This window comes from Spea bombifrons, chromosome 9 (genome assembly GCF_027358695.1).
Source record: "Spea bombifrons isolate aSpeBom1 chromosome 9, aSpeBom1.2.pri, whole genome shotgun sequence".
Lineage (NCBI taxonomy): Eukaryota > Metazoa > Chordata > Amphibia > Anura > Pelobatidae > Spea > Spea bombifrons.
In genome coordinates this window covers 27,092,672-27,120,657 of record NC_071095.1, presented here as the reverse complement: position 1 = coordinate 27,120,657, position 27,986 = coordinate 27,092,672, and the positions used below count along the sequence as shown (strand labels likewise).

Sequence of the window (27,986 nt, the reverse complement as noted above, 5' to 3'; positions counted from 1 at the left end):
TGTGCTATCCCATTTACTACATTAAATTAAAAAATACTTTCAAAGTCGCATAAAATATGGCAAGTGTAGGAACGTACTGTGGCCAAAATATTACGTTAATAGAGGGAGGCTGGGAGGTAAAAGGGCATGTGATGGGAGTCATGCTTTTTTTCGGCCAGTGATTAAATTCTTTGTACATATAGACACACGGACCAGATTTTTCTTTATTGAGAGAGTGGTGGATAAATGGAAGAGGCTCCCAGCAGAAGTGGTGGCGGGTAATACAGTGAGGGAATTTAAACATGCATGGGATAGACATACGGCTCCTGAATCTAAGACAATTGAGGTCTAAGTTTTTACAGCAGGAACAACAGACAACTAAATGGGTGAAATGGGCCTTTCCTGCCAGCAGATTCCAGGTTTCCATGGTTTAGAATAGCTATATTTAAACTCTAAGCATAAACCAATGTTCCGAAGCTCTGTAAAAGATTTCTTTCTTCCAATCTCATGACATCCATTCTCCCGCATTTACTATAGAGAAATGTTAAATAAATCATTCTGACATATCAGAGGACCCATAGAATGTTGGCGTTCCAGTATGAAGACTCGTTCATACATGCCATTTAATATATAGTTTAATATATAGCTCATATTTATCCATTAACTAAATAAAATATCATCGCCAGCGGGATCCAAAGCCAAGATATGTCGTGGAATAATAAATATTACAACACATTTGATATGCTTTCATCCACCTTCAGCCATTTATTGAAAAGATGTTTTTCAAAGAAATACCAGCAAAAAAATGCAAGTTCTGTCGTTTGTCAGTTGTCGAAGCAGAATGTGACATGAAGTAAGGCAGGGTAGGACTGCGCGTGAATTTGTTTAATTAAAATATTTTCTGGATATTCCAGCTCCCTTTTTCTCAACATTAAAAATAACTTTTTTTTTTTTTTACATTTCAACTTACTTTGTTACCTATTTTTTGTTATCCAAACATTCGTTCTTAGTTTAAATGTTACCAATATCTGTTTTTATTTTGCTCTAAATAAATGAAGCCGTTTTAATTCTTATTCATTGAGTCGTATAGTAAAAATAATAAAGTACAACGAGAGACGTTTTGCTAAATATATAGCGTTTTGTTTCCAGTTTAGTCATTTTTAGAAACATCAATGATTCTCTTGAGAATTCCGTAAAGTAAACTGGGTTCTAACGTGATGTGGAGATTGCCGAGTTTAATGTCAAATTAATAAGAAAGGACTTGGTGCCGGTGTGGCTCAGGTCAGCATTGCCTTAACCATGGTGATAACTTGACTGGCTGAGGAGAATTAGAGTGTAAGCTTTGAGGCCAACCTTAGTCCAGCCGTGTATTTGGACCTAGGGTTATTAGCTGCCCCTCTGCCGTGCCGCAGCGCAACGGGGTGTCTAGAAGGGAGATCTCTGATCGGCCCTTAAGGTTATGGGGTGCGATTTGATATGAAGTCCTGGCCACATCCCGACGCTCCACAATGAGGGGGGCGCTGTCCCAGGCCTGACCTAAGTAAATACATCCCTGTAGTAAAGTCTCTTCTAGACTGCGTTATCTTGACAGTGTGCGTTTTCGAATGATAAAACATTTAAAGACACCTTGTTAACGATCCATGTAAACACAGTTACATTCCATTCAACTCTTATTATCGACGGAGAACACAATCCCAGACGTGTTTACAAAAGTAACGCAGTGAAATTCAACACACGCGGCTTCCGAGCTAATAAAACAGTCCTGAGGAAAAGAGACACTTTGCAGGTGTACACAAGTCAAGGTCAGCGCTTCTGATCCTTTTTAGAATTCTACATCTTTTCTCCAGCTTCGAGCCCCAAGTCTGAACTTTATTTCATCTTGGGAACATCTATTCTCCCAAAAATTCCTTCTGAGAAGGTAACGACCCTCTGAACTCGATGTTTTCCATAATTTCAGCCGCCCTTCTCTGAGAGCCGCTGCATACCGGCATCAGCCGCCGATCAGTCAAACCATCATCTGCTAGCGATTAAGATAACATTTTAAAGTAATGAGAGAATAAACGCCAGAAAAAAAAGACGAAGAAAATTTAAAAATGCAACCTCGATATTTCTAAATAATGAAGAAATTATGCAAATGTATTTCCAAGGAATTTTGCTTTGTCGTTCTCACACTTTTTCCAAGAGAATGCCCCAAGTGAAATTTGTCCATACAAAGTACCCCAGGGGAGCGAATACCACACGTCACCGAAGCTTTGATTTATACTTTTTGGTGGTTTTGCGGATAAGGGATGGCTACGTTCTGCAGATTGTTCGGTTAACTTCTGAATCCAAAAAGTAACCGGCGGAGATGTTACAGCTACAGGGCTGCAGTTGCCCTCTTCCTCCGTGGCCTGACAATTCTCACTGCTGATTGGATGCTTGACGCAGCCAATTAACAGCAGGAACACTAATGGGAGTGACTTCCATGGTGGGTCTTATCAGGCCCCCCCGTGACACTTGCCAAGCCAGAGCTGGAGACCCCCTGTAAGGAAAACACCTGGGGGGGGCAGAGGAAAGGGCAAATAAATACAGGGGGGGTGACTAAGATTATTTTTGAGGGGGGGTTGTACTAACGTACAGATATGAATTGTAAGTGTATTTCACGGTAACTCATGACCCAGAGGTCATAAGGGTCGCGTGTCTTAGAGGTTTTCCTGGGCTTGATTAAAGTCATCCTGTTCTGGCAGGATTCTGTAACCCCGGCGAGATCCGTATCTAATTGTTTATGATTGTTTTTCAATGATTTCCAGTCCGATCCAGCGAGAAATAAACTGCGCACAATGTTTGGCATAATAATATTGCAGCAATAGTTATTGGAAGGGGTCAAGGCTTGGCGTGTTTTACGTTGTAACATGAAGTGTGTTTCTTTCTACTGAACTACATCGAGGCGTCTTCAAGAAGCCTGACGAGGCCAAGAATTCCAACAGCGCAATTCATTGGATTCCCGCAGGATCTTAACGTAGTCGTGTAAGAGGATTGTGCTGCGGCTCTTCTTACGATTCACTTCATGAAAGGCAAAGCTCGAAAACGACTGGCCCCTGAGAGGCCCATGGGAAAGATTCTATTGCAGTGACTCCATAATGGTGCCAGCCAAATGGTTCTACTAACGGCCCTTATGGACACTATGACTTCTCAAGATATTCTGAATGAAGTCACCTATATTCAAGCAGGTATTTCAGCTGGGATATAGCACAGAGCAAAGCACCAATGCACCTGTATAATTATAGAACACCAGCAGCTCACGGCCATACCCAGGACTTTTGCAGGGTAGTCTACACAGAGCTCTCCCTCTTCTGGGGGGTGGCTTTGCAAGGGTTGGGGACAGCCATTTGTTGAGGTGCGGTAGGGCATGCATGGGACAGGGCTGGCTATGAATGGGGCAGGGCTAGCTGTATATGTGGGTTGGGCCAGCTATTTTTTGAGGTGCAGTAGGCCATGCATGGGGCAGGGCTAGCTGTATATGTGGGTTGGGCCCGCCATTTGTTGAGGTGCAGTAGGGCATGCATAGGGCAGGGCTAGCTGTATATGTGGGTTGGGCCAGCCATATGTTGAGGTGCAGTAGGCCATGCATGGGGCAGGGCTGGCTATGAATAGGGCAGGGCTAGCTGTATGTATGTTGTTGGGGATAGCCCAGACAGCCTGAAGTGAGCACAGCCAGAAGCTGCTCCCCGGCCCAGAGAGGATTAGGGAAGCAGGGCTTCACCTGGAGACTCTGCGTTAAACCTGAAGAGCTCCCAAGTATGATTATGACATCATACAAATGTCCACCTAGACTACAAACCTCCTAACATTTAAAATGGATGGCTGGGTCAGGGCTCCCTTAAGAGGGCAAAGGGTGGAAAAGAGGGACTGCCCCTTCTTAGGAGGTAAACTTTGGAAGTATTATATCATACGGTTGGCACTGTGACATCACACCCATATCACATAAGCATATACACCCCAGTAGGTTAGATGCTGATAAACTGGGCCGAGAAGCGATGCTTTGTCAACGATTACCTCACTAACTGCCCTGTTCTAATTTATCCAGAAATATATATTTTGATTTCATCATCACCAATAATTTTAACCCTGGCTGTCTGTAATCATATTCTAAGCAAGCCCTGTGTGTACGTTATAAACACACAATAAATAACGTTAAACCCGACGTCGAGTTCATTCCTTCTGCCGTCAGACCTAACCCACGAAAGTCCCCTGCCACGCGGAGCTTTCTGCTACGCCAGACGAAAAATATACAAATAACGCTAAAAAAACTATATAAACAAAAACATTTGCGGGGCTAAATTTCTAGATTTTTGCATGTTCGTTCCCAGTAGCCCAAAATAATCTTGTAAATTTGTGATTTACTCATTTACCATGTCTCCCTATGAAACCGCAATTCTTTATGTTGTGATATATCGAAAACCTGTTTTTGGTGTGGCTGAGGGTGATGAGAAGTGTAGCCACCTAGCACCTGAACCTGTCTTCAGATTCCCAGACCTGCTTGTAGAATTTTTTGGAATTGTATACCCCTCCAAAACAAAAACAAAAACAGGGTAATGTATATGTGCAGAAAACACAACTCCCATCATGCTAAGCTAGTCTGTAATTAACAAACAATGAAGGAATGAAGACCCAGAAACAAATTAAAGAAACAAAAAATAAAACTTTTAATTAAACATTTTAAAAGAATGTTTTCTTGATATTTTTTTATCATCTATAATTGTACTTAAGGCTGGAGATCTTGGAATTATCTTTATTTTATCAAGTCTTATATGTGCACACATACAAAAATGCTTAACGTGGCCCCTACTCGCTGTGTCCGGAGAGGGTGACGTTCCAGGATAGGTCGGCTAGATGTCTCCATTCTAAGGACACCGTCCCCCATTTAAATGCATCTCCCTGATTTTAATTTTTCCCCCGGAGCTGCCCTCTGATTTTCAGAGGGTGTTAGATAAATGAAACAGCCTCCCAGCAGAAGCGGTAGAGGGTAATACAGTGAGGGGATATAAACATGCATGGGATAGACATACGGCTCCTGAATCTAAGACGAAAGACGATTAAGGTTTGAGTCCTTACAGCAGGAGAAACGAACGACTAGACGGGGCCGATCTGCCGGCAGATTCTATGTTTCCGCCCTGTTAAGTCTAATAGCCGTATTCCCTCTCCTACTTGAGATGGACACTCAGTGGATGAAGCAGTTGGGGGTCCATCGTGCTCCGAACTCTCTTGGGAGGGCAGTGAAAGTTGTCGCGTTGTGTTGCAGATACTTTGTATCGACAGCATGTGAAGAATGGGATTGCCACATCTGTCCCGGAGACCTTTGGAGCCTGCGATGTGCCAGGACACGCTTGTTAGGTGTGGGAGTGAACTTGTAGAAGAGGGAAGTCACTTAAAGGAGGGCGGATTCTCAGCAAAAAGACAGAAACAGGGAATAAACGTGCATTCGGCTTCCTCACTTCCTTGTCTCACCTGTCTCTGTTCAGCTGGCCCCGTCTCGCTCTCTCTCCTATGGTTGTAGCTCCTACGGGGACCCACCATGGCTAGCTACTCCACCAACATGAGGGTCAAACTCCCTGTTTTCTGCTTGCTTTTAGAGGCTGTTACAATTCTTCTTTTTGCTGTTTTTGTGAGATATGACACCGAGACGGATGCCAGCGCCTGGCACGATGCAATGAAGGAGCACAACGTTACCAACGCCGAAAATAATTTTTACTATCGCTACGCGAGTAAGTACCCCCGTCTGCCTGCTCCTGATGCATGCAACTTAGCACTGAAATGGTTAAAATCGGACTTTTAAAAGTCCTTTTGGCAGAAAACAGCATTTCTCACAGTGTAAACAGTACGCTGGTCACCTGTGTAAGCAGCGGTCCCATTCCGCCTGTGTGTTGGCATTGCACGATGGGAACGAGGGCATTCTCTGCCAGCTCCAATTAACAGCATCTAATTGCAAGCTCCTGGGGCAAGGCTCTGCTTTCTCATACGCCGCCGGTGTTTGTCTGCTATTGCAGCGATGACATTGCGTGTCCAGCTGGGATAATGGCATGTGCTGTGGCTTCTTACAGGTTAAGTGCATACAGACAGATGGTCGTTAAGACACTAGCTCGTCACTTCCACTTTCACTCACTTGTTCCAGGATCAAGCAGACAAGTTTATTTACTTACCACCCGCATGTATGAGTTATTCACTGACAGCTAGAATCATTGATCAAAATAGAATGTTATCAATGAACATTAAAACTGTATCAATGCCCTTTTAATGTATGCTGCGCTATCCGGTTAGAGGGTGCAGACATAAATGTGGCTTCCTTTGGAAAGATCTGCAGATCTTAATTCAAATCATTGGTTAAAAGGGACGTGAGGGCACATTCACCTAAGGACGGCAAGTCTATGGGTGACCAGACACTGGGGGGTACTCGGTAGATACGACTTAACCTTTCAGCCGACGGGGGCTCACGCTACTATATTGGCCAGAGCAGAACCATACAGCGGTTTGTGGCATTTATTAGGAGTGGTAGAAAGTGAATACTGTACATGTAAATGAAGCGGAAGCTCTACCCCTCTCCGCTGTGTGCTGATACCCCGGGTAGTCTGCGTGGGGCCGTCAATGGGAGCCGGCACAGTTTGGGAAGCTAGGTGAAACCCACATATAAAGAGTTTTGACCTCTTTAACCGGTTGCGAAAGGCTTAAAGAGTTCCGTCTCTCTGTCCGTACCTTAAGCATTTGTGAACCGTGGGGGCTTCTAGTACCATTGTATGGGGTAAACCTCTTAGAACTGGGGGCGCTTTTGTAAATTATATTCCGTATGACTGTGTTAGAATCACTGTTGGAATTTCATAACCCCCATTGGCAGGCAAATCCGTCCAACGGCTTCACCTGTGCTTTTATCTGGGGCCACTGGAAAGCTCTGATGCCCTGAGCGTATGTGACAACTGTCTGATGGGGTCAGGACTGGTGCCAGGTGAAAGAAGCATTGTGCCAGTAAATGTTGGCGCAGCGTGATCAGAACGTTTGGTGGTTGGGTAATGTTGGCAAGTCATGTTATGATTAGACCCAGCGTATTCAGTAATGTAATAAATCTGTCCTCACCCAATAACTCTTGAGCCATGTTCTACCCAATGGGGGGAGCGTCCCGACGCATTCCCCAAAAATCCAAAGATGCCATCGCAGGAGCCGATACAGAATAAAGTTCAGGAGGTCGCACACATGTTTTCCCCAACCATTGAGACGCTCCCACGGGGTGCGACTTCTTATACCCCAAACGCTTTCTAAGAACTGGAAAATGTCTTCTTCAGCACTTCTCTCTGTGTGAACATCTCCTCAGGCTACAGGGGAGATTACTGTGACTTTCTGACAGGTGACAGAGCAGCGGCCGGGGTGTGCCAGACATTCCAGTCTGTATAAATGAAAAACACGTCAATATCACTTATTACACTAAATAATCTCACGTACAGAGCCGCCGTCTAATGCTGCGTCCAATCAAAGCCTCATACCGCCTAACGGTGACACAAAATCCCTTCGTAAAACCCTATTAATGGCTGAGACCGATGGGAGCTGTAGTCCAGTCACTGCCAGGGGGTTGAACCTTTATATATTCGTGTAGTCCACCTGAAGGTGGCTGAGGCTAATGGGAGTTACAGCACATTAACAAGGGATTTAGTCTGTTACGTAGTGGAACATTGGTATGTATATAGCCTTATAATGTAATCATTAACCCGGACGGTGCATGTGATCAGTGCCGTGTATGTCTACTGTCACAAACAAACTACATGGCTATTTGCCATATTAAAGGATACACAGAAGTCCAGGCCACCCCTACTAAAGTCAACTTAAAAGGAACAGTCTAGTCCCCAAAATTGGGTAGTATGAGCCAACTGCATGCGTTCAGATAGCATTGATTTCAATGGCAGCTCACTCCCTATTGACTAGAATGGGAGTTCTACTGAGCATGTGCAAGAAGTGTACTGACGAATGCTCCCTGCTTTCAGGAGAGGCAGCTGGGGGAGGGATTAAACGAGACGGATGCCTCACTTTCTTACTACAACAACTACAGTCTATCTGCATGCACTAAAACCCACTGTAGGCCATCAAAAATACTTTATAGCACGATTTCATAATGGCCTCCGATACAATCCAGGACTATTTCCACTTACTCAACAAATCGGCATAGACGATGACAGCTACGTTTCATCATCAGATAAGACCTGGGCGATATCACAGACTCAGGCATTTAACAGGGATATCCCGAGGACTGAACCAGAAAAACCAGATTGTTAAAAAAAAGTGACCCGACGGTGACTCAAAGCAATTACTGCTGCATTATATTTTCATTTCTAGTAAGATTAATGCAGCCGAAATATAATAACGCAAGCTAATACTTAAAGCAGACAACTAATACGGAATGTTACGGTTAGAATGTTTTGTTTATTTCCCATTCGAACGTCCCATGCAGTGCGGTGAAGCCAGGGCCACCATATTATCTTCTTATACCTGTGAAAAACACCCAGACGGTTGGGTTACCAACACGAGGAGCTCACTACGTAATGCGTAGATATAAAGGAGGTAGCAGTCATAGGTTTATACATAGTATCTCATTAATCTCATTTTAAGCAAGTTTTATACTGCTTGAACCGCATCGCTTACTTCCCCTTTAACGCTGTCTGAGCACTTTGTTCACACTCATGGGGCAAGCGAGAGGGCGGCCGGGGAAATATCCGGGCTGCGTTTCTGAAGCCGGTTCCCAGGGTGTCGGCCAACATCGCGTTTAGCTACAGACAATTTCCCAATCCCAATGAATGGAAAGCGGACTATACACAAATGGGCCACAATTACACCGCAGGCGGTTGTAGGCAGAGAGCCTAATGCTTGCCTCAAATCATGTACATCATAATAATAATAAATAACAAAACAAAACAAAGGGCCGTGAAGGGGGGGGGGACAGGATAATAAAAAGGAAAAATGCAGATGAGCAAAGCATAGATGGGAGCGAGAGGTGTCTCTGTTTTATGTATAAAAAAAAATGGGGGGCAGCAGGGAACTACAACTGGCTGCTATGGTAACTGCACCACTTTCCAGCCCAAAGAACGCAAACAATCCGCTGTACAACAAACAGCATCATTCTGGACCGCGGCACTGGCCTAGACACTTATTGGAAGAGGGTGTCATTTTGCCACACACTACATACATCAACCATGGACCCCAAAAACATTAGAAACATATCTAATGAAGCCTTTTTTAATGAATCACTAATTTGTATACGGTAATCACACTTGAATAAGACTGGGCAAGTCTAGTACGTCCTAAAATGTAAAGTATTCCATTACCTTAATTGATTGTTCCCTTTCTCACGCTATTTTCACATATCTTAACTATACCCATGTGCCCGATTGTCTACAGCCATGCCAAAAGATCCATAAAGAGGATATAATGTATACACACTCCGTAAACATCCTCGCTTCATATATCTGATAATATCTATTCCCTTCGGCGAGCCGCTCTGACTTGTATTTTTCACTTCTTGGTCTGTTTGCAAATAATACTTGTATCCATAAGCTGCCTGGCCAGGGGAGTATAAGATATATGGACGATAAACTAATGGGTAAGCAGAATCTCCCCAGCACAGAATAAATCGGTACATTAGTCTGCCAACAACATTTTGACCTTGTGATCTGAGCTCCAGATAAAGGTTGAGAACAAGGTCCTCTGTAACAGTTGACAGCTTTTGCAGTTGGTTCTATCCTGCTTGTTTCACGCTCCAAAGACTTTTCCAGTGGCTTGTTTTTCTTTTCCGGGGCTGAAACTGCCTTCTCGCGCATGGGTACGACAACCCGCTCAAGAATTAATGTATCTTTTCTCGTTTATTTAAGGTTTCCAAGATGTCCACACCATGATCTTCATCGGTTTCGGCTTTTTGATGACCTTCCTGAAGCGTTACGGTTTCAGTAGCGTGGCCTTCAACTTCTTGATTGCTGCCTTTGGACTTCAGTGGTCTACGCTGATCCAAGGGTTCTTCCACGGCTTCCATGATGGCAAAATTCATGTTGGTATAGAAAGGTGAGCGCAAAAGTCAATCAGCTGTCAACATTAAGAAACATGAGCTGGTTAATCTTTTAGCTCTGATAGAAGTTACTGAGAAAATTCAGTTTGGAAGATCTAGCTTTTCTCACCCAAACTAGTCCGGCACAGAAAGCTGTAGCCATCATTCCACCCGTAGCCAACATTCCTAACCTTTAATACCCCCGTAACTTCCCATATAACAACTAAAACTACACAGCTCAGCCAGCCCTTGGCAATTTTCCATCGCAAGACCCAGGTCAAACGATGTTCAGTCCCCAGCTCTGTCCTCTTACACAATGCTCTCTCTAGAACAGTACGTGTGTACACATCTGCCTTTGATCCGCATTTCATAATACACAAAAAGGGAAGATCAAAAAAAGTCATATCGGATAAAACCGATTCGCTGCTGGATTTAGTAGCCATCTCTTTATAACCCTTTATAACCCTCCACAACTCTATATTACAGCATGATCAACGCAGACTTCTGCACCGGTGCTATTCTAATCTCCTTTGGAGCCATCCTGGGGAAGACCAGCCCAGTCCAGCTGATTGTGATGACCCTGTTCGAAGTCACGCTGTTTGGTATCAATGAGTACATCATCTTAAATATTGTCGGGGTAAGCCTTGTTGCAGGGACGTAACCCCACAAGTGTCAGGGAGAGTCACAGGGTTTTATTTAGCGTTGTATCTTACAAAAGAAAAAGGAAGATTCATGCAGTTGCAAGACAACAAAAACACACCAGAAAAGGTGTAAGCATAAGACACATTTATCCACAATCGTTTGGCATGCAATGATGGAAGGAAAAGACATTATAGTAACATAAGGGTATTATGTCCCAGCATCTCTTTGGTGTTATCGCCATTTGTCTCTTTTATAGGCTAAAGACGCTGGTGGGTCCATGACTATCCACACATTTGGAGCATATTTTGGGTTGACCGTTTCTCGGGTTCTTTACAGACCTCACCTGGACAAGAGCCGGGAGAGGGAAGGCTCTGTGTACCACTCCGATCTCTTTGCAATGATAGGTATGGAAAAACGCAACAAAAAGGGCTTCGCCGTGTGTCTGACTTCTCCATTAAATCTTTATATTATTATTATTGTTGTTGTTTGCAAAGGCGTGGCCAAGGCTTGTGGTGCAATCAACAAAACAACATATTCATAACATATGTGGTAGTAACTGTTAGAAAACTTATAAAAACATGTTGTTGACCTACATCAAGCTGAAGACCCCTTGGTCCTCTCCCTACCAGAGGGTATAACATTGGTTTGGAATGTAGGTACGACTCTGCTGTGTCCTAGTCAATGTGTCCTAGTCTCAATCATGGTTAAACATGGAAACATTTAATAATGTGGCCTTTTTATTCTCCTAACGCAGGAACGATCTACCTTTGGATGTTCTGGCCAAGTTTTAACTCTGCCATCACAGCTCATGGTGATGACCAACATCGCACAGTATTGAACACGTACTACTCGTTAGCTGCTTGTACTTTGGGAACCTTTGCTATTTCAGCTATGGTCAACGGAGAAGGAAAACTGGACATGGTAAGCGTTTAGAATAGCAGAAAGGAAAATGGATGCTTGTTACAGAACTCAATTATGGGAATGATCCCAGGGAAGGAAGACTCCATATCTACAGTACACCAAGCCGCCAGATCCCTGTGGAAACCTCGTGTAGGATTAATAATCCTATGATGATATTCCTAGTTATAGTGCACATTTACGGGAGGGTTTCTCAATCCTAAAAAGACAAAGTCTACCTCCTGTGTTGGCCTTGATAAAATAAAAGGCAGCAAGAAGTCAAAGACCATAAAACACTGAAACACAGCTCTGCATTGTCCAAATTCTGTTACCTATGATGAGCAACTGACGTCCTCATGACGGCCAGGTTCCTGTTAAGGGATTGCTAAAATAAAGCTCTGTATGTACCGGTGTGTTCTTCTATGCCAAGGTGGTTTTAATCTCTGCAGAATATCGGAAAACAAAAAAAAATGCTAACATTTAAATAATTCATTCTGTTGATGGCAGGTCCATATCCAGAATGCAGCTCTGGCGGGTGGTGTTGCGGTGGGAACCTCTGCTGAGATGATGCTGACTCCCTTCGGTGCCATGATTGCCGGAATCCTGGCTGGCATGATCTCCACTTTTGGATACAAACTGTTGACGGTACATTGGAACTTTTCCTCTAACCTACATTTTGTGAAAGAGCCTACATTTGTAAGAGCTTGAATGTTATCCACTTGGGGCAAGTTCTACCTAAGGGTCCAACCATGGACACTCATTGGACTTCCTTCCCAAGCAGATATGAACATTTTCGGTTTTGATTACTTAAGGACAGGAGGCATTAGGATGAGTTAATGTCAGGCCTTTAAAATCAGAGTGGATAATTGTATCAATAGCATCTCTTTTTACTGGCCAATATTTTGGGTTGAAATTTCTCCAGATGGAGTTACGTTGTGTTTTGTGGTTTCACACAGCCGGTGCTGGATTCCAAGTTGAAGATCCAGGACACTTGTGGGGTACATAACCTCCATGGGATGCCAGGGATATTGGGAGCCATTATTGGTGCAATTGTGGCGTTCGCTGCTACGGCCGATATTTACGGTGATGGGTAAGTCTGAACATTCCACGGCTTTGTTCTATGGTTGCGTTGGGTTCCAACGTATAACCTCACATTGTGTTCTTTTCAGGATGGCTGATGTCTTCCCAGCTATTGCTGTTGGGTCCCGTACAGCTAAGCAGCAAGGTCTTCAGCAATTATTAGCCCTTTTAGTGGCTCTGTCATTTGCCCTGGTCGGAGGCGTTATTGTAGGTAAGTTCTCTTTAGTAACACAGCTCCAGTTACTGATTTTTATCTGAAAACAACATTTTCAACTACTTCCTATATAAAGACAGTATCTCGCAGGCTTGGGGGCCATTTGGTCGTAGCTACCCCCTTCCCTAATTTACCCCGCCAATATACATGAATCCAAAGTATTGTCACAAATAAGGGCAGATGTAGCTTATTTTGCCACAATACATGGCTGGCGTGCAGATTTTTGTACTAAATATTTATGCAATTATACTGAACGCTGCATCACATGTGATGCAATAGGTGCCATGTTCCGATCTCCATGAGACTCCCAGGTCATGAGAACTAGCTTCACAACTAGCAGGGGATCATAGGTAGGTTATCAACAAATATTACGTATATATATTTATATATATATATATATATCTGTTCCTAACAACCCGAGGACAGTAACTGACAAGAAAAGTATGGTGGGTGTTTCTCTTTAAGCTGTGGGTGCAAATCCTTTTCCTGACAGCAGGGGGCAGCATATTGATATGATGGGTGTGATTACGTTTATCTACCCACAGTCACCCTGTTAACTCAGTCGATCCCCAGCAGAAGGGTTCCTGGAATGCAGTAATTTTTCAAAAAAAAAAAAAAAATGTAATAAAGTTACCGGAGTTTCAAAGTTCCAAATATGAAGTCTTTCGCTTTGCATTTTGCTGGCCTGGAAAGTAAGGAATTTGAGTTGGGTGTGAGCGTCTCCTTGTTGTCTTAAGCCTTTACATTTTGTTTGACTGGTAAAGTATACGAGCCACGCTTCAGTAGTAACACATTGAAGCTGCCGGTTCAACAAATATTTAAACTTCACCCTTGTTTTAAACCAAGAGCCGAGGTTGATGAAGGAGCCAGGCTGATTATGGAGCCATGATGATATATCTGAGCTTTTGTTTCCCTTTACAGTAGAAAGTAATATTTTTCTCTGGATACAGTATCCAGAATACAGACTGCGTGTTATCGGGCTCTGGGAAGCGCTATAATTGTGTACATTCTCCCCCAGGCTTCATTATGAAGATCCCCATTTTTGGTGCTCCCTCTGATGCCGAATGTTTTGAGGACTCAATATACTGGGAGGTATGTTCATCATGTAAATATATTCTGGGTTATTAAGGGGCTTTTTTGGGAGATCGGGGAAGAGGGGTTACGTTAACATGTTTGATTAAAAAAAATTTGCAGATAAAGTTCAGAGTAAAAATTGATGACCAGAGCTGGCCAGATTTAGACAGGCAAAATTCTTGCATACAATGTACACGGCACTGTACATATTCCGCTGAATACATGTGCTTTGTAAAAGTCAAGCAGACTGATAAAAAACTACCATTATTTAACCCATCCCCAAGAATGGACCCTTTCATTATGGCATCAGCGACGCATACATTTGTGGGTCTATTTTGGTAACCTCCCTATGTATATAATATACCAGATACAAAAAAAGAGGAAATAGCACCTCGGGTCATTAACCCTTAGATCTTCACACATAACCATTCTCTCAATTATCTTTCAATTCCACTTTGTCCTTGGGATGAAGCTGTTTTCCCAATCAATGTATATTTTTCTGCCCTGCAGCACATAGCCAGCTTTAGTAGAAAAGAAAGCACCACTTTTTAGACCAGATTGGATCATTGATATTTTTCAATCCTAAAAAGTGAACCCCACAATGTCTCAAACGTGCTAATTCTGTTGGATAGTTTCATAGCGAACTTCAGGGTCCTCACCACAAGGGGGTAGCAAAGCACAGAAAATGGACAAGATCGCCCTCGTGGTCTTTGTGATCTGTAGCTGCCCCGATTCCCACCTGTTTGGAGACCATTTGCTATTGTTTTTACAGGTTCCTGGAGAGGAGGAACACAACCACATGATCGCCGTCAATACAGAGGATCACGAAGAACAGACCCGTGCATGATCCACAGACTATGCTCCCTACCACCTTATAGACTTGTCCCACAAGGGTGTCCACGGTTGACCGATTGTTGCTGCCTCTGCATCTAGCAGAACCCTTATCTTCTGGAGCCAAACCAGAACTTTAAATGTGAACCCTTACCTATTAACAAGGATGGACGACCGCCCATTGTAGGACACACAGCTGACTCTGTAGGGTCTTCACATTTTATTAACCCCTCGTTTTTTTTGGCCAGGACAATCGACGACGAAGAAGATTTTCTTGCATGTTCTACTAACACACATTTTAAGTTTGAAACTCACGTTATACATTTCTTTTTTTTTCTGTAAAGCACTTCTATTTTCCCTTTTTTTTCAATAAAATATTGTTTATGTTTTGAAGAATATCCAAATTTTTTTTTTTTTTTGTCCAAGGCCTAAAACACTAAATTGAAATAATGGAATAATTATCTTTGATGTATTGCCAACAGATAAATGTTCTGAAATTACGTGCCACCGGGATTCTTAATGCTTTGTAGCGTGGAATCAACAGAAAACATTGCCAATTTTATTTTTTTGTAACAGAAATTGGCATTCCTATAGCTCTGTAGCATTTCTGTACTAGCAAACCCCATATATTTGGCAGGACCCTAATAATATCATATGGTACAACACAATTTTATATAAATCCCCTTACATACGACTTCACACGTAATCCAATTATTTATGACAACCAGATTATCTACCCACAGAGCTATACTTACTCCAAGACTATACATATTTACTGAGCCATTATTTATAATAAATATTATTATAAATAATAAATAAAAACATATGGGCCACGATCTCCATTTATTAAAGGGGGTTCAGATGCACTATACCTGGACTTCTGTTATGACATTCATTGATATATTAAATATATAATGGGTTTAGTCAACCAGGGTCTTGCGGGTGCATGTAGCTAATGGTTTTATAATAAAAATACATTTAAAAATGAAAGTTGCTTTATCTACCAATGGCATATGTCACTGTGGTATCTGGCCAGAGACTTATGAATTTAAAATCCGGCATGTATGAATATTAGAATAATAACACTGACACCAGGTGTGATGGGTTTAAAAAAAATCCCTTTTGTATTAATTCCCAACACCTTGTTTACAGCTAAGCCTTCTGGGTAATCACACGTCACATGTCCCATTACCCAGAATACCCAGCTGTAGAACCAACTTTTATCTTTAAGAATTCAAAATAAAACCTTTCCTTTTTTTATAGCAATGCTGTGAGTTTCGCATTATTTTTTTTATTTCATTTTTGAGGTTTTTTTTCAGAAAAATATTTTGTATATTTAGTATACACGGAAATAAAAACATTCACCGAGCTGGCTGTTTGTGTTGTGCGTTCCAGTTATGGAAATTCAACATATTATTAAAAGGTGACAAAACAGAAACACACCCATCACCGTCAACAATCTCTGCAGAACCTGCTTTTCATTCTCGTTAAAAAGAGAGCTGGCCAGGCAGGCCGAACATGCCAAAAAAATGTATTTTTGTGATTATTGTGAGAACAGAAAGTGGGATTGATGCCGTCTTTCGCAAACTTATTTTATGCCGCAATCAGAAAAATGATCATATTGTTAAAGTTAAAAAAAAAACAAAAAAAACTTCACTGGTTGAAAAACTAAGTGGAAAAAGAAGGGCTAAAATCAAAGAAAAATATGAAAAGCGGTAAGTCAAAAAAGCCACAGAGGAGCTTGGCCCCTAAAGTGTTTTTTGGTGGGAGAGGTAGGCTGGTCTTCCTTGGCTATCCTCTTGGGAGGGGGGTCTGCCCCCCCATTTGCCTTCTTGTCTCCAGAGGTAAGGAAGAGGCAACATAACTTCAAAAAAGTAAATAATAATACAAAAAGAATAAGTGGGGACGCAGGTTTACTAGTTATTGCTCTGAAACCAGTAACCATATTTGACATCAGGGCTTCTTAGGTGGCAGAACCAAGGCAAGCCCATACATTAAGAATATCTTCCGGGCACAATCTTATTTGGGGCTCACCGTTTCCCCTGGACTGCTGATTAGAATATTAGAGTAAATCTTATATTGGGCTGTGATGCCTGGCCAACTGAAATTTGGTTCTCAAAATGCCTCGGAAGGACTGTGACTGTAATTCATATCCTCGCCACTAAGTGGCCCCCTAACACAGGGATCGCACCACCACTGCAAATATTACCGAAACCAGAAGGCGGTCAGCAATTGTTCAATTTTAACTAGGATCAGAATCTCATAATCCACAAATTATTCTGAAAGTTTCTAAGAGACAGACGATTGAACATCAACTTGGCCAAAAGTCAACTTGGCTAAAAGTGATTTTATGCCAGTGTCCGATATAAAATGTAAACAGCCATGCGTCGCAGACGATGATCTGTTGTATTCTTGTACCCAAAATGTGCTTCCAAGATTTAGGGATCACTCCTTAATAATAATAACAAAAAAAAACAATGAGTAAAATGTAAATGGCTTAGAACCCTTAGATGTTTCTTATTGTGGCTTTGAGGGGTACGTCTGCATGAAGTGTGAAGGCGGCTGCCCCAACGCAGAGCTTGGTCCCCCGTCGGAAGGATTCTTGCTGGTACCAAAGAACATTTCGTTTTAATAATCACGTGTAAGTCTATTATATCCGTTTTTATTAAAAGCCGGCTACAGAATGAAAGTTCACAGGAGACGAGATAGCGAAGATAAAACTTTAAAAAAACAAAGGCATCTTCTTCTTTTCTTTTACCATTTCCATTGAGTTTGGAACAAGAATAAGCCTTTTTTATGATTAACGCTATTTCCGCATTGAGCGGTTGATTCCGGCAGGTTGTATATTTTATGCCAATCTTTTTTAATTGATGCTACGTTTCTGCCGCCTAATTAAGTCTTGACACCTTCACAGAAAGTGAAAAAAAAAAAAAAAGGATTTTACTGAAGATTTTCATTCCCGCTCGTGCGTGCGGTTCATTTCTTTTGATGTTTTGGGGAAAAGGATGATTGTTAAAACACATCAGAGAACCGCACGGTCATTTCAACTGGTTGTCTCCCAACCCCTCAGCTGACAGCAAGAGATAAGAGAATTAAGTAGAAAAATGAGGATTTGGGACTATTCCTGCCCCTAGGAGCTTACACTCTACAGAGATAATAGGCGATACAAAGACAGCTGCAATTAATATAAGTGCATTAAGGTTCTTTGCGTGACAATGATAAGTGATTAGACTTTTTAATAGGTTATCTGCAGGCTGTACGATGATTATCTGTGATGGAAAGCCTTTAGAATAACTTATTTCCGTAAGATTTAACAACTAGATCGCTGCAAAATAAGTTTTACAGCTGGACTGAATTTCTTAGCAGCTCAGAAAATGGAACTCATAACACCCGAAAATTCTAAGACAACAGGCCGTGCCCGGAATATTTACATAAAGGTATTCTAGACATGGAACGCGCGTTCAAGGTTCTATATATTTGAATAAATCCTTGGAATACACATTATAATAAATTGCAGTATCCGCACATACAAGCCCTTTTCTAACTTTCCAGGAAAACCAAAAGCATTAAAAATAATAATCAAATATTTCAATTTGTACATTACATAAATATTAGAGGTCGATGGCCCTAGGAACGGCGTTTTCTTTATCATATCTATTTATCTAGGTATCTATTTACCTCAACAGGTGGAAACGTCACTGTGTTCTTTGAGGAATACACAATAGGCTCCCCAAAAAACCTCCTCTGGCCCTTTTACCGGGTTCTCACAACGTGTCTTTAAGCCCCAAAATGAGAAAGTGTGTTTCATTGAAGACATATATAGTTTAATAAAGAAAGTTTTAAATACCAATAAATCGTGTAAAACTGGGGCAAGTTTTTCTTTTTTTACGATTTGCTAAATTTCGATCAATTCTATATGATATGAATATGGATTGAATTCCCAAGTGCCAACATTTCAATTCAACCTAGGTTGGAAATGCGTTTGACCTCTACCACGCACCCTTCCACTGCTGAGTATATTAAATAATTGAGGGCCTCCTAATAATTAAGATTTGGATTAAACGGCAAATTAGCGAGACGCTTAAATATTAGCGACATGTAAAGTCCGTTAAAAAGCCCCCTCCCCCTGTCCTTTTTAGAAAAATAGATGGTTTAACTGAAGTTCTTTCGATCTTAGGGACACGTAAGGTCCATTTAAAAAATAGTTCCCCCTTTATTAGCAAATAATAGATCATTTTCCTTCCAACACGACGTGAGGATTAAAAAAGTAATCCTATCAAAGGACATCTGCTTGCATTGTTAAGTCTAAGTAAAAATAAACAGCACCCTTCCTCTGGGGTAGTCTCCCCTGTGTGCACAAGGAGGACGCAACAAGAGAAGGGCTCGCTCGCCGTAGCCGTCATGCTGAGGCCTGTTAGGGGCCAAGAAAAAAAGAATAAAAACAAACTTTGTGGGTTGGTGGACAGAAAAGCTTTTCACGTTTTTTTGTGTAAGGTCCGTGTCCTCTTTCATTGAAGGTCTTTTATTCGGGCCCCTGTGGGTTTTAAAGGGTGGCCGTACAAGCTCAAAGGTCAGCCGACTAGGAACAAGGTCACCTCTTTTGAAAGGACATTCTGTCATTGTCCTGCTTCCTTAGGGGATGTCTCCTTTCAACAGGATAAAATAACATGGTTCCCCTGTTTCCCTATAGTCCCACCGGGACAGTAAGAAGAGACTTTTTTTTTTTTCTCCCTAAAGACGGAGATTAACTAGCCTTTAAAACCCACATACACGGCCGGTCAATGACGGCTAAACAAACAAGTGGTGTTTCTAGGAGAAAGTCAATTAAAATGCTGGTTTGACAAGCAATAAAAAGCAATGTACCTCTGTATTCACACACTAGTTACTTCTCACGCGCACCAACCTCATAATTTTGGTGAGATATCCTCGTTTATGCTATTTGGTTTTAGTCAAGTAGACGTCTACCTCCATGCCAGATCCAGCTTCGGATAGTAGTCACAGTCCAGTTGCCCCGAGATGCACAATGACAGGGAACACAGGGCTCTTTGGCCTTTGAGAATTGGGAATCTCACCCTTTGCCATATCTGAGATGCCCTGAAATGCGCATGTTGGTGGCACCTTGATTATATTGGCTAGTTCGTCGAGGGTTTTCAGTTGGACTGGAACAATGCACGCTTGCCAACATCGAGCGACTTCAGACACGGCAGTGGGCAATACCGGAATTATTATTTAACAGGAGGTGATGTGGATTAATAGAACAGATTTCCGGCAGAGGTGGTGGAAGTAAAGATAGAAAGGGAAATAGAGTAAGAGCGGTACTTCTTAGACTGGAGATAAGTAGACTATATGCAAAACCGGGTTCTGATCTCAGGTTAAAAATCAATTGGGCGGGTATGTAATTTAAACATTTAAAAGTGGACTTATCGCCATAGCAATGGAATGTTCCATGCATGTTTGGTTACTATGGTGATAAAACTTTGCAGCACAACTGCTCTTTCTAAACAGCTCCCTCTGCTTCTACGATGGCCCAAAAGTGATTCTTTTTAGACGCCATCTGAATTTATAATTTAATAAGTGTAAAAAAAAACATGTTCATATACGTTAAAAAGATATCCCGAAAAAACTCCCAAAACAATTGGGCCAAATTCTATTATTTCTATTGTTACTGTTGTCAAGCAAAATACATTACATGACATTACTTAAAAGATCATGCTAAAACGATGCTAGTAATTCCTATGACTCATTAAATACCATTTTTTATTTATAACCATTTTATTTTTGATTTTTTTTTTAAATTATTTTGAAGATTTTTTTTTAAAAAAAAAAGTTAATACGACAATAAAGATAACAAACTTAATATCTGCCCAAAGTTACTATTCTTTAAGTTTCCTGATCCTAAAAGGGGTGTTGTCAATGCGTCTCGGAAGAACCCATTCAATTTATGGAACATTAATTGGACAATTCTATCTACCTAGATCATTTTAGTTTTCTATTTTCTTATGATTTCCTATTTCATGTCAATTTAGCGCTTAAAAGTAAAAGGTGGTATTTATATTAGCACTGTCTGTATTGATTTAGATCATTCGATAAACCATAGTTATGCACACATACATCACCTGCTCCAGCTAGCATCATGTATGTAAAAATAAAGATGTTGCATGTAAAAATGATATTAAATATATATATATATATATAAAAACACAATTCAAAATAACATTTTATTTACTACGATCATGGGTCACCGGTGGTTTTAAATGGAATACAAAAATGAAACGTCACTTGTGTAAAAGAATTTCAATGCAAGATTATTATTAAAAGCCACCAAATGAATGGAGATAATACTATAAAGCTTGCGTCATCACACCGCAGCTAAGTTTGTATCTTAACCTTACAGTGTTCTAGAATATGGAGTTTGAAACATTAAATTGGGTCTTGCTTGTTAACTATTTTACAAGCTAAATTTAGAATTATAATACACGGGGCGATTCGATCTTACGTTTTGTTAACATACTGTTCCTTAAGTAAACCTACATTTTTTTTTTTCCCCGACTATAATATACAATTTATCACCAACGTTCCCATGGAAACACTCAGCATCCCCTTAAAAACACCAGCGTCACAAGAACATTTGGAACGCAAAACAATGAAACTAAAAACATAAAGATGTGTAAAAAAAATATATACAATTTGTTCGATGTATTTAATCGTTAATTTTCATGGAGATGTATTATTCATCCATGTAGCGTGATTTTAAAGTACTTTAATTAAAAGTTTTGTGCTAGAAAATAAAATAAAAACTAAATTTGTACAGATTGAATTTCTACCGCACCAAATCCAAGGGTCGCTCTTCTTTTAAACGCGTATTTAAGAACGAAAGAAAAAAAAAAAACTACTTAAAGGCCAAGAATCCTCTAATTAAATTTGAGTTAATTTCCAGACAAATTAAGATATTGGTTCTCGTGTCTCCTTTAGTTAAACTTTAATTATTTAGCTGTTGGCATGTGCTCAAATGTTTTATTTTTTGCTAGAAGGTGTTTATTTTGTCCCTTTTTTCAGCAGGTGTAATCATTTGTGCGATAACAATCAGTGCAAACAAAAACAGTTTTTATTGCAATTTGTTTTTAGACATTTTTTCAGGGATTCTTATGGCCCGCTTCGTACTGTACAGGCATTTATGGAAATCAAAGAGAATTGATGTTTAGTGCAAGTGTACAGAAAAAAAGAAATAATAATAATAATAAAAAAGTATGATTTTTTTTCTGCAACACATCAAATATAATGATAATATAATAAACAGACAGACACACAGTCATCATTACTTTACATTCTATTTAATGGCTTTTCGTTGTAATGAATGAAATAAAGTCAGCTACACGCATTTAGTGATATGAGGATGCTTTACACATACAATGCATACAATGCTAGGATACACAAAGCATTCTTATACAGAATCATCTGTTAAAGGTATTTCACTAGAGGAGACCATTCAATACATTACAGAGACAACATGCTGAATTTCAGTAAATTGGCATCTTTTGTGTTTTTCTTTAAAATAATATGTCATAAAAGGCATAAAAAGTATATACTAAAAGTTAGATTCCATGTTTAGAGGCGATGTTGGAATCCAGGCGGCTGGCGTTCCACAAAGCATCACTTCTCAGGGCGATGTAGCGCGTCCCACCATGCGGGCTGGACAACGCTTCTCACACCTATATATTTTTAAGTCATCTTTAGAGCTATTGTGCCTCTCAGCGATGAACCTGATGGAGTCGGCTTGGAAACTCCTACTGCGGAGATGTTCCTAGAGACTCCTATTAGGGAACCTTTAATATCAGAAGTGCAACGATAAAATACACATCATGTATCTTAGATGTACTTTAAGAGGATCATTGTTTAAACACAAAAAGGGATATACATTGAATTTCTATAGTTTAAGAAAACATTCGTACAATTCCCTCTAATGTAAAATAGAAAATTATATATATATATATATATATACACACACACATATGTATATATACATATACATACACACACACACATATATATATATATACATAGACATACATACATACATAGACACACACACATACACACAATCGTATTCTAGTACATTCATTTGGAATTACATTTCCTTGAAATATAGTTAGTGAATTTAAATCTAGAAATGTACTATTTAATAGTTTTGCTACTCATTTGTTAATTCATAAATAAAAAGTAGTAAAGTCCTTCTTCTTATGACTGGGTTACCATGTTTAAGATGTTTTTCTATTACTCACAAATCGGATTTAGGTTTAGGTTTACTCATAAATCTATATATGTGTATAAATGGTTTGGATGCCACAGGGGTTGAGGCTATGAATATACTGTTCCCATTACACCACCAATCACATACATTACATATTCTGTAATTAGAGTCTGGAAACGTAAAAAATAAAGAAATAGATCCTTTTATTTACAGGAAAATATACAACAAATAAAACATTATTCCTGTTTTTTTTGTTCAAGCGTGACAAAAAAAAAGGAATTAATTGCCGTGATATATGCACAGTTACTATTAACACATAAGAACACATACCATTCAGAAAGCATTCTGCTTTTGTTACATACATTGATCGTTAATACACATATCTATAGCTATCTGTAAAATACTTATATATACACATATATATACATACATACATACATATATACATATATGTATGTATATATACACATACATATTTACATATATATTTATTATGATTATTTTAATTTAATTTTTTTATTGAATTAAGAAAAGAACATTATTAGATGTGGTAAATGCCTGGGTTCATTTATTCTTTTTTATTGTTATTAACTATTTATTGCATCATAAATGCATTTTCTTCTTGTTACACCCCCTTGATAGATTTTTTCCCAGAGACAGGCTGGCTTTTTTTTTTTTTACTATTTTGTTCAATTCTCCTTGTTCAATTATTAAACTCTATTGGCAATAAGAAAACTGTGATTAAAAATACATTGTGTACTAACTTCAATCTAATGTCATCAGCTTCCGAAGACCATTCCAATCTCCACATAGCAAAAAAAACAAAAACCCCAAACACTTGGTTTATTGCATTATTCTCATATTTTTCCCACCACACAACGTGATCAGAAGAAAATCAGTTAATGTATTTTTTAAATCTATTAATATTTCAAACTCCATTTTAAACTCCAAACATTTGTTTAAACCTTAATAAAACTATATTCCAATTCACTACAGTCAATTTTTATTTATTGTTTATCTTTTCATTTTTTTTAGGCAGATTAAAATAGACAACACTAGACATAATCACCAATACTGTTTCCCCCATATGATAATATATGCTAACAAACTTTCTTGTATTAGAAATCCCATTCGTATTATGCCCCAATTGCCCCTCTAAAAGTTCAGCTTTTACCCCATTAAAAAAAAACAAATCATAGAAATACCAAGATCCACCCAATTATATGAGCCTAAACGTATGTGAAATGTGCATCTAGCATTTGAAATATTCGAAGGGTTAAACAAATTCTTAAATATTTAAAAAAATGGTTGACAAAAATGGGAAAACGCCAAATTATTTCAATTATTCAATATTTATTAAAAAAACATTTTAGAACGCTGAGACACCAATTCAGTGAATAAAGTAAAATATATTTCATTTGCTGATCTTGATCTTTTTTAAGGATAGAAGGGGTTAAATGTCAAAGTACATATTGGAACACTTTCAACAAACCACAATAACCATGATCTCCAGAGGACATTTAAACTCATTTAGAATGTTTGTAGAAATCAAATCACACGTGAATATAAAACGCACAATAGAACCTTTCCATTGTTACTTGAGTACAAACACAACACGCGTACTTCATATTTGTTCTATTTTTTGTATTATAGTTGGTATACTGTTGCCATTTTTGATTTGGGAATTAAATTTAGCAGTTTTCTTTTCCGCGTCCACCATGTATTTTTCTACCCATGTTGAATGTATTGGAATATTCCCTGTTTCTCAGCCTGACGTTTGATACAATGTGAAGGCAGTCTCAAAACATCAAGGATTCAATGAGTTAAAAATGAGTTTTAATATTTCTTTAAGTTAAAAGAAATCTTTTAACTAAGCTATAATTATATATATATATATATATATACATATAAAGTATGCACAAATACATACACTCACACGCACGTCCGCAAACACATATATACACCTGTTTAATGAAAAAAGGAGAGAGATTAAAAGCAATTATTTTTTCCTTCTCCTCTTTTTCTGGAGCCTTTGTAAAGACTGCCTTCCCAGGATGGGATCATTTGTAATTTTGACTCCAGAAAACAGAGGTGATGCCATAACGAAGGCTTTTAACTGCTCGTTAATGGCAAGCAGACCCACATGCTAACGACACAGAGACGAGATGTTTTCATTCAATACACTTGATTTGTTCCTCCTTAGAATTCTACGTCGAGAATATCATCAACGTCCCACAATAAGTCTTTTTTTTAAGATTTAATTTGGGAGATAATTCTTTAAAGCTTTATACCCCTAATCAGCAAGCAATAATAAAGCAAATATGCACAAAACGCCTCAATATTTTAATATATATCATTCACGATCAAAACTTATCAATTTAAAAAAAAAATGTAAAAAATTTCATTCAGATGGGAGTTTGCTGAAGGAGAAAAATCGACAGCTGCCCTGCCAACGAAAAAAACAGCAGAAATTACCACGCTCTGCATATAGAATTTCAATTTGCATATATGCTAATGAGCCCGTAATTACCAGTGAGATATTCGCAAGTGCGGAAGCTTTATTTTAATAAATGCACAAATGAGTAAAAAGCTCTATATTTCTCCCAGTTAAACCTTTCGGTATAGCAGGTCAGGCCACGATTACATCCGCATATCATTTTTTTTTTAATATAATACGTATACTTTACGTATGGACTGCGTGAAACATCCCTATGTAATTCATGTATCCTTACGCCATGCCAGTGTCCCCTTTTCTTGCAAATCATTTCATTCCCCTCTTCAGAGCGATTCTATTTTCCTTGAAGGTCAGATCCCTCGGAGAATCGAAAGGAGACGGGGGTAGAAAAAGAAGGAAAAACCAAGGGTTTAAAAAAAAAAAAACCTTGAAAAAAAAAACATGAAGCCAAATTACGTTTTTTGACAACGTAGAGGGATCCCTGCGTGGTGCGTCCGTAATTAACAGGTAAGGCGGAAATTGTCTTTATTAGCTATTTTACCAAAGACGAGCGGCGATGTTCGGCTATGGTGAGAAGCCAAGACAAAAAAATTAGAGACGCACACAAAAAAAAAACCCATTAGGGGTCGCGAAGATGTTTCCTTCGCCGCAGTATTGACAGCAAAAGAGATGCATCTTTAAAAATTACAAATTAATTTTTAGCAGAGGTTGGAGATTTTGAGGTCTAAATTCACTGGAGTTAAAAATGTAAATTCCATCAACTGTAGCTTAGAACGATCTCTCTTTTTTGGGGGAAAAAAGGAAGCAATCAAGAGGTGTCTGTTTTTAATTATAATTATCCCCCTCTTCCTTTCTGCTAATGAGCATTTTTTTTTTTAAAGCTAGAAGGGGGGGGGATCACGTGGCATTGGGGAAGGTGTGGTTAAATGGGCTCCCAGGGAGTACTAACAATATGAAAAGATTTGTCTGAACAAAAGCCCCGAGAAACAAGAGGCTCAATTTATCCAAACCGGTGAGAAAATATTGACATATAAAAAAAAAAAAAAATAGAAAAAAATTGAGGGGGTTCAAGAATACTAAAGGAAGTCGGGGAGAAAAGAAAGGGGAAAATTAAGCATCAGCAAACTGCCTGGAAGGGTCTTTTAATTCAAAGGCAGTGAGGCAGATAAAATATAAAGAAAAGAAAAAATATACATGTCAGTTTCCGTGATGTTTGTGATGGCGGTGTTATAATACAGAGAGGCGGAATTCTGGTAAACACGTAGAAATGAAATAACATTTAAATGATAATAGGCTGGTATCAGACTCACCTACGTGTAATATGCCAGACTAGATCATCCAAACAAACAAAAATAAAATGATTCAATTGTTTTATTAAAAAAAAAAATAAGCAAGTTAATAAATGTTTTTTTTGTTTTGTTTGTTTTTTTTTCTCACCGATCCATTCGTGATCAGCTCCGAGGAGATATTTGGGAGAAGATGTTATTCTGTAAGCGTAAGTATGGGAATTGTTTATTTAAGAAGGACCAAGCCATGCAAATTGTCTGGCTAATTATTCCAGAATGGAAGTCTGGGTACTTGAAATGCATTAAAAAAAAAAAAAAAAAACACACACACAAGGGGTTTAATCGGCGAAACAAGACAAGTATTGGAAATGAAGGTTGGTCTATGGGAGAGAACAGGGTGTCTGCAAGAGCCCTTTGACAATGAACTTGAGACATCTCATTAACATTCAGGAGACTGCCTGTCAAGTTCAGGACATACTGAGTTCCCATGCAAGGAGACAGAAAAGTGAATTCATTGTGCATTTTCTACGGACCATTAGCCTGGCTTCCAAAGAGAGTCTCAAAATTATCCCTGGAAACCAGACATTTAGAAAAAAAAAATAATAATAATAATAAAAAATGCAGATTTCGGTGGGAACGGGATAACTTTGTTGAACAAATAGCATATCCGAGCTTCATTGATATAAAACCAACATTTAAAACGATTTATCCCTATTCAAGCCTTACAGTCCCAGGGTGTTTTTCTCATGGTAATGCGGTCCTTCCTGTCCACATCTTGACTTGTGGCTCGCACTTTGCATTAGCAATTAACTCAATGGGATAATTCCCCCACCACTAGTGAGCATCTAAAATGCAGCTAAGTAGAGTATGACATCCAGTATTTCAAGCTGGTTTTTTAAAATATATATATATTTATATTTATATTCTCATACAAGACGTACGAGTCCAGAAGGAATGGCTTGATTGGAAAAACCATGAAAAGTATATTCAAGTGAAGCCAGGAGGAGGTGGGACAGCATCGTATTATGTGACCTGAAGACACCCCCCACTTCTTTTTCCAACACGACCACGCCCCCTTGTTAAATCCTTCCCCAATCATAATTCTCCTTGGTCCCAACTTACATGTCTGTGAGGAGGAGCCAGCAGATAAAGCAGTATTTATGAGAAAAGACCTGCTGGGGATTTGGAATCATTCGTGGGGTTTTTTCCCGATGCGAGTCTAGAGCGGA

The 27,986-nt window shown here is 39.5% G+C and overlaps 1 protein-coding gene across 1 annotated transcript; it reads left to right on the top strand.

Annotated features, from left to right (window-relative positions):
• Window positions 1-5,433: 5,433 nt before the first annotated feature.
• Window positions 5,434-16,034, top strand: RHBG (Rh family B glycoprotein). Its single transcript, XM_053475526.1, has 10 exons — window positions 5,434-5,723; window positions 9,861-10,047; window positions 10,517-10,667; window positions 10,929-11,076; window positions 11,427-11,593; window positions 12,077-12,214; window positions 12,526-12,659; window positions 12,739-12,860; window positions 13,882-13,955; window positions 14,710-16,034. The coding sequence occupies exons 1-10, from the start codon at window positions 5,534-5,536 to the stop codon at window positions 14,782-14,784; spliced, it is 1,386 nt and encodes a 461-aa protein (XP_053331501.1). The 5' UTR covers window positions 5,434-5,533; the 3' UTR covers window positions 14,785-16,034.
• The last annotated feature ends 11,952 nt before the right edge of the window (window positions 16,035-27,986 follow it).